Source organism: Chinchilla lanigera, unplaced genomic scaffold (genome assembly GCF_000276665.1).
Source record: "Chinchilla lanigera isolate Chin_1 unplaced genomic scaffold, ChiLan1.0 scaffold00059, whole genome shotgun sequence".
NCBI classification, from domain to species: Eukaryota; Metazoa; Chordata; class Mammalia; order Rodentia; family Chinchillidae; genus Chinchilla; species Chinchilla lanigera.
The window spans coordinates 4904100-4917069 of NW_004955460.1; the positions used below are offsets into that span (position 1 = coordinate 4904100).

General features: G+C 39.1%; 1 protein-coding gene across 3 annotated transcripts in view; it reads left to right on the forward strand.

Annotated features, from left to right (window-relative positions):
• Amph (amphiphysin) overlaps positions 1-12970 on the forward strand; it is a 219913-nt gene that overhangs the window by 99700 nt on the left and 107243 nt on the right. For 2 of the 3 annotated variants that reach the window (XM_005397735.1, XM_013521260.1), the window contains exon 4: positions 7615-7695. In XM_005397735.1, coding sequence (XP_005397792.1) covers positions 7615-7695 — 81 coding nt within the window. Of the gene's footprint in view, positions 1-7611; positions 7696-12970 lie in introns of all 3 variants that reach the window. The other variant, XM_013521259.1, reaches the window with a different exon arrangement.

Sequence of the window (12970 nt, forward strand, 5' to 3'; positions counted from 1 at the left end):
GACCTTGCGCTTGCCAGGCAGGCACTTTGCCGCTGAGCTAAATCCCCAGCCCCATTTTCCTTCCTTTGCTCTTTTATTTTTTTCTTTTTTTTTTTTTGTAGTACTAGGAATGAAACCCAGGGCCTTCACACTGAGATGCTTCCCCATCCCTTTTTAATTAAAAGTTTAAATTTTGGGATAGCATCTTGTTGAATTGTTCGCTGGGACTACAGGTGTGCACTGCCACGCCTGGCTGGTCCTTCTGTTGTTTGAAGCTATTTGTACTCTTTTCTCTGGGTTTTATCTTCCTCCCTAGTAGTATACCAAATTATATCGAACATTCCTCTTACCACTTGGGGTCAGTGCTCTTTGCTTTTTTTGGAGCCTCCTTTTCTTGGCTCTGGATGGTCAGTGTAGTGTGTGTTTACCAACTTGTCCACCTCACAGAGCTTTTAGGGCTCTTCCTCGTAGCTATTAAACTTTGTTAGTGCAGTCCAAGATTACTTTTGGTGCTTTGGCAGCACCTAATGCTTTTCTCCTTTTGCTGACTTGTATTGACTACCTGTTGAAGTCATCCTTTGTTTCTTCTCAAGGGTAGAAAGCATGCATTCCTAACATCCACTCATTTGCATTTTAGTTGAAAATCAAGTGCGAAAATTTGGATCTTGTACAATTACATCTTTGACCTAAGTTTTATCCCTGTTGAATTGCATCTCACTCGAGAAGATCTTTTGTGAATTTTCAGTACTTACCCCAAAATTCTGTCAATGTAAGCTATACCATTGGGAAAAACTATTCAGTAGGTTTGGATAATAATATTAATATCAACAACAACAACAACATCAATAATAATAATAGAAGGTATCCTACTGAGCATTCACTATATGCTGGGCAATATAGCTCAGCATTTCCATGTGTATCCATGGTAGTTCTACACAAGATTGTAATGTAGATCCTATTAGTACTAATATAGGATATTAGAAAGGAGAAAATTATTACTTTTAAGCTTACCATACAGAAATAACCACAGTTGACTTTTACACATATTTTGTAGTCTTTTAAAAATATATGTTTCTTATGTTTATCAGTTAATCCTTTGCCATGGTGCTCATTTCTTGTAAAAATGCAGTGCAGTGTATTCTAGTTCATCTTTCAAAGAGACTCTCATATAAGTGGTAGGAGATTACTATTTGGTACAGTGATTATTTACCCTTTTTATATCCATGTTAGCAGATCCACGTAACTTCTGTAAAATAAATTTGCAATGAGAAATAACATAGCCTTCATATTATTTATATGTAGTATTGATTTGTTAAATGAAATTGAGTCATATGAATTGGTAGTATATGTGTGTGCCTATATAATTCTATTTTTAAAAATATATCTTTCTGTAATTATGACTGGGGAAAGGAAAGAATATTAGAATATTTTGTGAACAATTATTTCTTTCTTTATTTTTCATTCCAAGACTCGAACACAGGACCTTGCACTTGCCAGGCAGGTACTTGTGCCACTGAGCTATATCCCCGGCCCAACAACTACTTGTAGAATAGAATTAAAACACTCATTTTTACTTACATACTTAGAGTAATTAGCTTTTTCCTCCTATGGAAATGTATTCTTTAAAGGAATCTGTTGCACACAGACTCAGCTTTATTTAAAACATTATAAACTGAATTGAAGGAGAAATACTCAGGTTTATTTGACTCTTCCAGTAACCATTTCCCTGACCTGTGGAGTCTCCTTTATCTATGTGCCCTTTTCCTCCCTAAAGTGGGTATGGTAGTACCTACCCCATAGTGCTGCAGTGAGAAGTGAGTTAGTACATTTGAACCACTGGAAAAGAGCCTCGAACAGAGTAAACTCCAGTTAAATAGGTTATTATTATGGGGAAAACTGAAAAACTAGTAACTACAGGAGTTTTGCTTCTGATTAAATTAGGAGAAGGTAATGCAGATAATTCCATTTGGACTGGGAAGGCTTCATGGAGGACTTATGAAGCTTCATGGTTAAACAATGGGAGAGAGACTTTTATAGGATGAAGATGGTAAGAAGAGTTGATGTGAGAATGAAATGTTGCTTAAAGAAATTCTAGAGCCATCAAAGTGTAATTATATCTTAAGTTATGGATAGCAAACAATTTCCACTCACAGGCCAACTTAGATACTTTTAATGTAAAACTGTTCTGAAGTCATTGAGCAGGATTGAAAACAATGATAAACTAGAATTTCCAAAGGCCACTATGGGGATGTGACAGTATGTATGCCAAATATTTGTTCTTCTACCCATAATAATTTTCAAAGGACAAAGACCTAAATTTCTTGCCATCCTTTTAATCACACCTCTTTCTGCCCTTTCTGCTATGTGACACCTCCCTTGATATGTAAGTAGAGTGTCATGAAAACATTAGAATTTTTGTAGCCTTTATCAGAAACCAGGTTTTGATTCATTGTCATTCAAGAAACCATAGTAGGTGTATTAGTCAGCTTTCCTGTTGCTGGGTCATAATACCTGATACTTTAAATTTAAAGGAAGAGAAGTTTTTGACTCATGGTTTCAGAGGGTTCAGTCCTTGATAGGCTGGTTCCAAGGCAAAAATATCAAGGAGGAAAGATGTGGGACACAAAGCTAGCTCCTCAGTTCATGGTGGTTGGGAAACAGAGCAGGGCAGCAGCACCAGAGAGACAGGGGCCAGAGACCAGATATAGTCCCCAAGGTCATGCCTCCATGACTCACCCAGACACATTCACAGTGTGATTTACCAAGCTGACATGTCAAGATTAACAGTTGCAGTGGGATTTAAGTAAAGGAAATGACATGTCTAGAGAGGCAAGTTAGAAAAGAGAATTTGACAACTTTGGAGAAATGAGAAAAAAGGAGATGATGGTGTAGCAAGGAAAATCTTGCTGTTCTTGGGGTTACAGATTAAAAATATGTCTGTGGAGATAAAAGAGAAACTGAAAGATAACACAGATGGGAGTTATTAGTAAGAATCACCACTGTCTTTGACAGACCGGATATGTGGAAATAAAGGCAAATAATTCAATACTTGTTATGGTTACCACTCCTGTGACCAAGTTAAAGACTTGACATCCAGAGAAGTTTGATGTAGATCTCAGGATCTTGTGGTAGGGGTCCATTTTATTGGGTAGATAAACTCTTGAATGGGTCCATCTTTATGGGAAGGCACAGTGGGGAATGGGTGGAAGAGTGAGTTTGCATCTGAGTTCTACTCATAGCAAAGGGAATAAGTTTGAGCAGGTTGCTCCGCCTCCCTGAGTCTCAGTTTCTTCATTTCTAAGTTAGGGATGAGCAGGCTGCTTTGAGGAGCAGCTGAAATAAAGTACCTGAGGTCCCTATTGTGGCCACTGACATAGAAAAGTCCTATCTGGATTCATCCCTCTGGCCTATGCCCTCTTCATCTCTCTAGTCCAGCCACCACCAAAGGTAGCTACTACCACCATGATTGGTGCTCTACAATTCAGAGATCTTTGGATACTTTCTTATTTTCTTTAGAAGAGAAAGTGTGGGCACTGATGTCATCCAATTACCATTCCTCTATTTCTCTTTATGCGGAGGAGCAATTTTTGTGGTTGTTTTGCTATTTATATCATACCATTTTTAGAACTGTGAAAAACAAGGGACTATGATTTGAAATTTAAATGAAGGGTTTTAGGTGGAAGGGGGGGTCTATGAATGACACCCCCATTATTGTAGTTATTCAGCTTATAACATGTACTTTTCTAAGGGATGTTGTGGTCTACAGGATTTGATTGAGAAAATGGGAATAATAGTTATGATGTGTAAATCTCATTTGCCTCTCATGAGAAGGTAAAGTCTATATATGGTGTGATAGAAGCATCAGATCTCAGAAAGGGAAATTTTCTCAGGATCTTCAATAGGCCAGTTATCAGTTGTATGGTCTTGTTTCCTTTACTGGATAGAATAGGTGCCAGAGAGCAGCAGGGTGAGGACTAACGAGGTGACATGCGAATGGCCTTCTGTAGGGTCCAGCTTGTAGTGGGCACTCTGTAAACATTTGTACCTTTTCTTCTTCCCACTCTGAGACACAAGTGCCCATAGTCACCACAGGTAAAGTTGTAGAACTGAGGATTAGACCATGGCTAATTGCCAAGCAGAGCTTGCAGCATTCCTGGGCCCTGATTTGCTTGGTCACTTGTGGACTTCTGCTTTTCAGTGACTTACATAATCTAGAGTATCTAAAAATGTCAGAATTGGTGGACTTCGAGACCTAGGGGTAAAAGGCCATGTGGTAAATGCTATGTTGCTAGGTGCCTTTCCTTGGTTACCTTTAGGTATTTAGGTGTTTGGTGTTTGGTGTCTGTGTATGTGTGTGTGTGTGTGTGTGTGTGTGTGTGTGAGAGAGAGAGAGAGAGAGAGAGAGAGAGAGAGATCATTTGTTAGGTCTTGTTTTGAAATAAATTATTTTTAGGAAGGCAAAAAGAACAAAAAAAGTATAAAGCTAAAGCCTTCTTTCTTAAAGGCATTATACTTAGAATAAAAATATGGGGGTGGATGGCAGCCCAGGAATCCCTGTGTCATCGAGTTGTACTTCTCTTGCAAGCCTGGCCTCTATAATTTTGTTTCACTCTATTTCTGTTACAACATTAGTAACAAAATAAGAGTGCAAAAACCTCTGGCTACCAAAGTTGGGAACGCTTCCCCAGTGAAAGGAAGATGGTGGCCAAGGCCTCTAATGGGGCAGCTCCCAGGGAGAGAGTGGGATTTTATTACCCAGCTAACATTACTCCATTTACTTAATTGTAACCTGTATCAATAAAGGTTTCAAAAACATTTTCACCACCAACCAAGAAATAGACATAATATTTTATGTATTTGTGGGCTACTTTGAAGTTTATTTTGTTATTTTTAAAAGTTATTTTCATATAAATACCAAATGAACCTATATTGAAGGTTTTATTCAACTCAATGCATGAGGCATTCAATCAAATGATAAAACTCATTTAAAATATATTTAAGGAACTAGGTATTGATGGTCTATCTATTGAAGGAATTTTAGGAGAAGGGACTAGTTAATGTCGTAAACTCATATTTGGGTTTATCTTTCCCCTTAGACAGGAACTGTTTGCATTTCTGCTGGATCAAAACCTTCAAGTCAACCACTGTGTCTATGTAGTTGTAATATAACCCAGTTGTTATGGTTGATACATTGTGTCAACTTGGGGAGTCTAGAGGTTTGGCTAAGTGACTCAGTAGTTCTGCATCCTGGGGTGAAAAGGACATGCCTTTCCTGCTCTAGGATGTTGTTCATTGTGTCAGTGTGAGTTTAGAAAGTTAACTGTGTGACTCAGCAGGGAGCCAGTGAGCTTACTTTGTATTCATCCTCAGCCTGTGCAAGAAGAAGGCATGGAGATTATGTGAGTGCTACACGCCCCCTGGGTGGGGGTAGCCTCCTTACAATACAAGGGAGAGAGAGGGGCTTGCTGACTCTGCCTTTCCCCCTTTTGCTCTTGTTGCTTTGCTATCTTCTGCTGCCATGAACCACTGCCATGTGCTACTCTGCCTCGGAGCCAGCTAAGTACGGACTGAAACCTCAACAAACTATAAGCTAAATAAACCTTTCCTTCCTCAATTTTGGGCATTGGGTATTTTGTCTCAGCAAGGAGAGAAAAGTAACCAAGACACCAGTCAAAGGGAAGCCAGTGCAAAGGGTAAACTCAGCATTGTACTGAAGAACAACCACACATCTGGTGGCACTTTCCAAGTTTTAGATGACTTTTGTCATTCAATCTGTGCTTTAAAGGCAACTTTATTTCTTAAACTTTACTTCATATTCTTCCTAATTTTCTTTTAGGAAGTGTTTGTGATATGTGTTACACGCATTCGTCCTGGGGGATTTGCCCATGCACACAGCTCAACTTAATTCTTTTTACTTCTTTTGCCCACTGTCCCTCCCATCTCCTCCAATCCTCAGGTCCCCTTCCTGTCCTTTTAAAGGACCAAGCTTGGATTCGTTAATCCTTGTGTCATTCTGGGTCTCAATTTCATGAATTTCCACCCTGATCTGTATAATTTCTTTCCTTCTATTAGTTTCAGATGTGGATTATTCTTGTTTCTCTAAGAACTTTTTAGTTTATTTGTTTGGGATTCTTCTATTCGTTTTGTGTTTGCATTCGCATCTGTAAACTTCCCTCTTAGATATGATTTCATTGTGTACCATAGATTTTGACATGCTGTGTTTCCATTGTCCGTTGAGTCTAAGAATTTTGTAGTTTCTTTCCTGATCGCTTCTGTGATCCACTTATTATTCAACAACATATTATTTAATCTCTATATGTTTGCATAATTTCTACGGCTTCTTTAACTGTTGACTTCTAGCTTCATTCCAATAATATACAGAGAATTATTCCCATTCTAGAGTGCCACTTTAAAACTTCTCAGTTTGTACAAGGCTATAATTTTGATTTTAGGTAACAAATTAGCATAACCTGATGCAATAGATAAGAATGCAATTTGTTTGATTAGAAGTCTAAATGCCGAAATGTTTATTTTTTTTTAAAGATATTTGCTCATGTCATAAGGTATGTGCATTTCTAGAAGCCAATATTTATGAAATTTTCATTTTCCTGAATAATTTGGTGTTTTGGTCACAAGCTATGGGAATACTGAGTAACACATAGTGAACCCAGTCACGGTTCTCTCAATTCTTCCTCTCTGCACCCAAGTGACTTTCTACTGAGTCTGTAAGAACTTTTTCTCCTAGACCCTCATCCTGTGCTCTAGGCCTGACAGAGCTACTCATGTCCAGTCCCATGAGTCATGACAGTTTTTCCTGTGATCTTTGCTTACGGCCACTTCCTTAGCTGGAATGAACTCTGCCACATTTTTGTCAGTTGGAATTTCTAACAGCACAGTGTGCATCACCTCCACAAATCATTTTCTGAAGATTTCAGCTCTGAAGACTTCAGGTCAAATCTCTGAGTGTGACTAGGAAAATAAATATCTAAGTTTGCTCAAAACAGTCTGCAACCTCCTCGTATTGCTTATAACACACTGTGTTTGGTTTGCGATCTGTGAAACTGCCTGGTGTATTCCACTAGATATGAATTCTTTAGGATCAGTGCTTGGGACTTTGCGTATTTGGCTTTGTATTTCTGAATGACTGGTGGTTAGCATGAGGTCTTGGGTATACCCAGCTACTTCTAGTGCATTGAACTGAGGGGGAATATTAGAGGATGTGCAGGGAGAACTTAGAGCTATTCCCAGGAAATAGATTAGTACTTTAGTAAAACAGCTTTGGTTCATTCTTTAGCAAAAAATCCAGCACCTATTGTGATTCAAGCATTGCGCCAGATGCTTTGGACAAAAGAACAATGCCCAGCCTCCAGGAAGAAACAGATACATAAATAAATAAATGCAATGGATCATGACCCTTGCTCAGATCACACAGCCTGTGGATGGTGGATCTGTAATTAAAATTCAGGTCTGTGGACTCCAAAGCCATCAAGCGCCTTCCAGAACAGAAAAACCCCAACCACGCTCAGGATGAATTCCCCTGAGATCCTCACAGCACAATAACAGCCTTGCTGTGCCTATTCACAGTTTAATGAAAGCATCCTTAAATCAAACCATTATGTTTTATTCACAAACCAGGTCCTCCAGAAGCTGGGGAAGGCTGATGAGACAAAAGACGAGCAGTTTGAAGAATATGTCCAGAACTTCAAAAGGCAAGAGGTGAGAGACGATTTATCCCATTTCTAGAGTAGGGGATCAGTTTAACTGTTTGTATTTTGCTGTATTCCATGAGTTGAATATGGTTTGGGTGTCCTGAAAGATTCATGTGGTGAAATTTAATCCCTATTGTGTGGAAAGTTAATCTGACTGTGATGTTTAGAGCTGGAGCCTTTGTGAGGTCCTCAGAGTGTGGTCTCCATGATCACGATTGAATGCTATGGCTTGTAGGAAACCAGAACAGACACACACATGCTCCTATCTCTGGTCACGTGATGCCCTGCACTGCCCTGCATCTCTGCCAGGTGGAAAACTATCACCAGATGTGGCCCCCTGACGTTGAACCCTGAGCCATGAGCCAAAGTAAACCTCTTTTCCTTAGGACTCACCTTGTCTGTGGTGCTGTGTCACTGGCAACAGAAAATGAACTAAAGCCAAATTGTTTATAGCCAAAAAGTGTTGGGATTGAAAAAAGAAAATATGGGCTTGGCATTACTTTGAGGCTAACACTTCCTAATTCTGCAGACTCTTTACGAAAGACCAGGGAAGAGGCAGTGGGGACCACAGGAGGAAGCTGGGGCTGAGAATCTCAGGAGATAAGACTTTGCTACTCCACACCTCTTCAGTACAGATGACTGACCTAAGGTGGCACTTTTGATCATTTATATTCCATTAAATATCAGAGAGTCAGAAAAACACATAGGGCACCATGACTGCAATTGTTGCTGACCTCAGAGTCATCCATTCTTTACTGGTGTTGCATCTTTTCCAAGAGGGAGAGATTTGATTCTTGGTGGGTAAAAAAAAAAAAAAAAAAAAACCTTACTCTGTTAATTCAAAGTACAGATGAACATAGATTAGATACAAAGATACATTGTACTTTTATGGCATCAAAATTTCATGGGGAATGTGGTTGGAAGAAATGTCAAGAAAGACTTCTTAAAGAAGGTGATAATGAAAAATAAAGGTTGAAAAAACAGTTTATGATGTTTGTTCCTTTTATGGACAGTTCTGTGTTTAATAGATATAAGCATAATGAAACAAATGACCTGCTTTGATTGCTAAGACTTGGATAATTGAGTAGATTGTCACTGGTTTTTGTTTTGTTTGTTTGTTCCCTGCCCCCCCGCCCAGTATTGGGTATTGGACCCAGGGCTTTTGTACTGAGCCATATCCCTAGCCTTTTAAAGTTTTTTTATTTTAAGGTACGGTCCTGCTAAGTCATGAAGTTGCCTAGGCAGGGCTCATACTGTGATCCTCTTGCCCCAGCTCCTTGAAGTGCTGGAATTACAGGTGTGCACCACATTGCGTGGCTTTGAACATCACTTTTTAGAGGATGTTTGAGCAGGGTTCAGAAGAGAAAGAAAGGAATTGAGCCTGTGAAGATAGAAGCCTCAGATCTAGAGATCAGACCTGCAGTGGGATGAAACCAACGGATTCTGGAATGTGGGGTTCGGACATGGGGCCAGTGGAAGGGCATGGACATGTTTTCCTGCGGTCACTGGCGCTGCCACTGTACACAGAGGAAACTGTGGCCTTGGGACAACAACCAATAATGCTCAGCCATCCCGGTGTTCATCTCACCTCCTTTGCTTCTGAACTCAGAATCCTGACCTTGGAGGTCTCTTTCTTCCCTACATGCATCAGGGCGCCTATTGTTTTCCTGCTATTTCTTCTCCTCACCCAAAGGGGTTATCAGTCCAACAAGAGTACGTAAAAGTACATTTTTGTCTCCACTAAAACACATTTTTGAACGTCTCCAGCTTCATTCTAAGACTAACTAAGCACTGACAGGTGCAGATACACAGGGTGGGATAGAAATATACAGTGAATGTCTAAATTTAAAAAAAAAAATTATTACAATAAGAGACAGGTTGCCATGAATCTCTCTAAGAATACTTCTCCTTACTTTGAACACACTTGTCCCATGGTTCTTGCTACTTTCTGAAGCAGTTCTGAAAGTCCTCTTTTCTGAAAGTCTTTAAGAGGGTGATCATAAATATGGTGAATGCCATGGCTGATGCCATCCCAGGGGGAAAACAGGCTCATAAACACGTAACAGCGTGTTCTCATTCACCTTATTCACTGGATCTGGCACTGTGTGACTTCTGTCTCTTCCACAAAATCAAAATGACAATGAAAGGTAAACATTTTGATTCAATTCAGAACATCAAGGCAGTCAAGACAGTATAAATAAAGACATTCAAGAAAGAAGGCTTTAGACCTGTTCCAAAAAGTGGCAAGGATGATAAGTGTGTTCAAAGTGAGGGGGATTAATGCCATGTGTCATTTGCTGTGATAATTTTTTATAGTTGGAACACCCAACATAGTTCTTGTTCATATGTTGTATAATTTCAAATTACCATGAGTGACATGCCTGTGTTCTATCCATAAAGCATAAAGGAGGGGGTAACCGAGAAACAAAGCAGTAATGGAAAGAAATTGATCATGTCAAGATTACTACATCTTAAAAAGTTTTGGATTATTAAAAAAAAAAAAAAGAGAGAATTCTTAGAGCTCTGTTAGATCTGGGCCCACAAAAAGGGTTATCTCCCAGTCTGCCCTAGGAGAGCAGGGGCTCGCTCTCAACATCTGGCCACATCTGGTGAGTTCCCACACTTCTCTTGCACTTGGATGGCAGGACTTTCCCCAGGCAAACTTGTTAGTCAGTGCTGTGCTCACTTTGCCATTCAATCTCTGATGTCTGCTTGAAAAGATTGGGTTTACGTCGAAGAAGTGACTCACGTTTACACTTTTCCTTCTTGAGAATTTACACTCTACCCTTTAAACCATCTTCCTGTGTAGTATATGCCAATGGAGCCAATTAGTTCTTTGCCTTTGGATTTCTTTTTTCTCTATGACTTCCATGGCATTTTGGTGTTGTCTTATTCCAGAAGACTGACTGGGGAATCTTCCAGTCCAGTAATGCCTTCATAGCGAATAAACATTTCACATTTCTGATTTCAGTGAATTTTATTACTAGTTTTTAGAATCTTTGGACTGAATCTGGTGGGGACTGTTTTTGGTCTGAAGTATTAGAGAAAAGTGTAGTTAAATCATCAGTTACCTCAGTTAACCTTAGTGATCTGGGTTACTGAGAAGGGCAGCATGGGATGATGGCCTTATTGTACTTGTCTACCACTTCATCCTGTCACTTTGTGCATTTTTAAAAACTGTTATGGATCAGATGGAGTAGAACCACTTTGGAAATCCTACACCTTAGTTCTCTCAAGAATATTAGCCAAATTTAAAATCTGGGTAAAACTTCAAAATTTAGGGAAATTTGAACAATTTTAATTTATAAGAACAAAGCAAAGGAGCTGGAAATATAGGAAATGCTACTTCTCAAGGTGTCTCAGGACCCTCTTTGATGCTCTTTGAAAATATTTTTGCATCAAAACATCTTGAATTTCTAGAGCCTCATTTTGATTCTTCTTGTAATCAGAAGAGTAAGCTTATAGTCATAGTGAAGAGGGAGGGTTCTCTTGTCTGTATATTAGAGGGAGGAAAAGGGTAGATGGAAACAAGGTGATTAACTTTTGATAGAAACATATTAAATGCTGAGAAGCATAGCTGAAGGCTAAGTTATCAATGCATTATAGAGAAAAAACCCTTTTCCTCTCAATATTTGTTGTTGGTCAATTCATATCTCTTAATATGCTGAAAAGAGGTGGTCATTATGAAGAAAAGTGAATGCAGGAAGAAAGATCTACCAAGGTTGTAGTTACTTCTATGAGTTTTATTCTTAGAATTAAATAATGATGAATCATTACCTTAGTGGCAGAAGACATTATCTAAAGGTGTCATACTTTAAAGGCATTATCTAACCTAAGAATCTAGATTACACATGCATTAGTTAGTATTCACTAGAGCAGTAAATTTGTGTCCTACATTTCAGTCATCCCCAGACATACCTAGAATTTTACATTCTGGTAGACATTTCTTACTCCAGTCAAGTTGACATGTCACAATTAACAATCATGACACATTTTTCTTATGAATATACATTTTCCAAATCCCAAAAGATACTATCTTCAGTATCAACTGCACCATTTGAATTACTACATTATATTATAGTTATCTGACCGTACTCAAGTAGTGCTGAATCAAAGTTAGAGCATTCTATATAAGTACCGCACACTAACCAATTGTGCCCCTGGAGCTTCTGTAAGAGCATTCTAGAACATTTTTGAAAGTATTTAAACATTTTGATGTTCAATGACCGTGCTTTTAAGTTCCCTTTTATGAAGTCTACACGGTCCTTGTGGTTACTGGTATACCCTCTGCTCATTGATGTTGGGAAGAAAGGTGACAGAACGGTCTGTGTTTAAATTCTGGCATATGGCTTTGCTTTAATTTAGTCAAAATCCAAATTTTCATTTTGATCCCAAACTTGTTTTCCCAAAAGATGTTTTTTTGTGAGACTGATTGTATGGATGAAGGGTGTATGTGCTATCCTGGTTGTCCATTGTGGTTCTGTGGCTCAGATTTCATAGACTGCTTTACTAGGACAAGGAGAGAAGAAAGTGAGGTACAGCAGAAGGTGCCAGAGTGAACTCTCCCACAGAGAACTCAGAATTTTCCATGACGAGAGCTAAGAAGAACAAGGATTATAGATACGCAGCTGGCCAAAAATCAAATCTGATTTTAACTCTTCTCCAGAGACTTTTTCCTTTCGAATCAGAGCTGCTAATGAGTACCAAATTTGATCAGTGTGAACACCAACTACTTTCAGTTCAGCTGCTTGCCGGCTGATGGGCCTGCTAATGAGCAGAGAAAAGGTCGCACAGTGGAAGGAAGGTCCTTGGCTTCTCTCTTCCCTTCCTGCTAATAAAATTTCCCAGAAGATGCCACACCTTTGGCAGGTGTACTAATTACAACAGCAAAATGCCTTGTGGGCTGGTTGGGTCTAGATAACCAACTACATACTGAATCATATCTTGGGGTGTACAGACATGGACACTCCCATGCTGGCTGTGTTGAAGAACAGTAGTGTATTTCAAAACCAGGAAAAGACGATCTTGATTCTCATGTCTGCAGCTTTCTATTTCATCTTTGAAACATCCACGGTGTTGTTCCATCGTTTCTTTCTGCACCTATTCCTGAGCAGTGGCCTGACTTGGGGCTACACAGGTACAGTATCCCTTATCCAAAACCAGAAATGTTTCAGCTTTTGTAGATTTTTGAATTTGGGGATATTTGTATAGACTATACTGTTGGAATTCCCTAATCTGAACATTTGAAATCCCAAATTCTTCTCAATCCATTTTTTTCACTA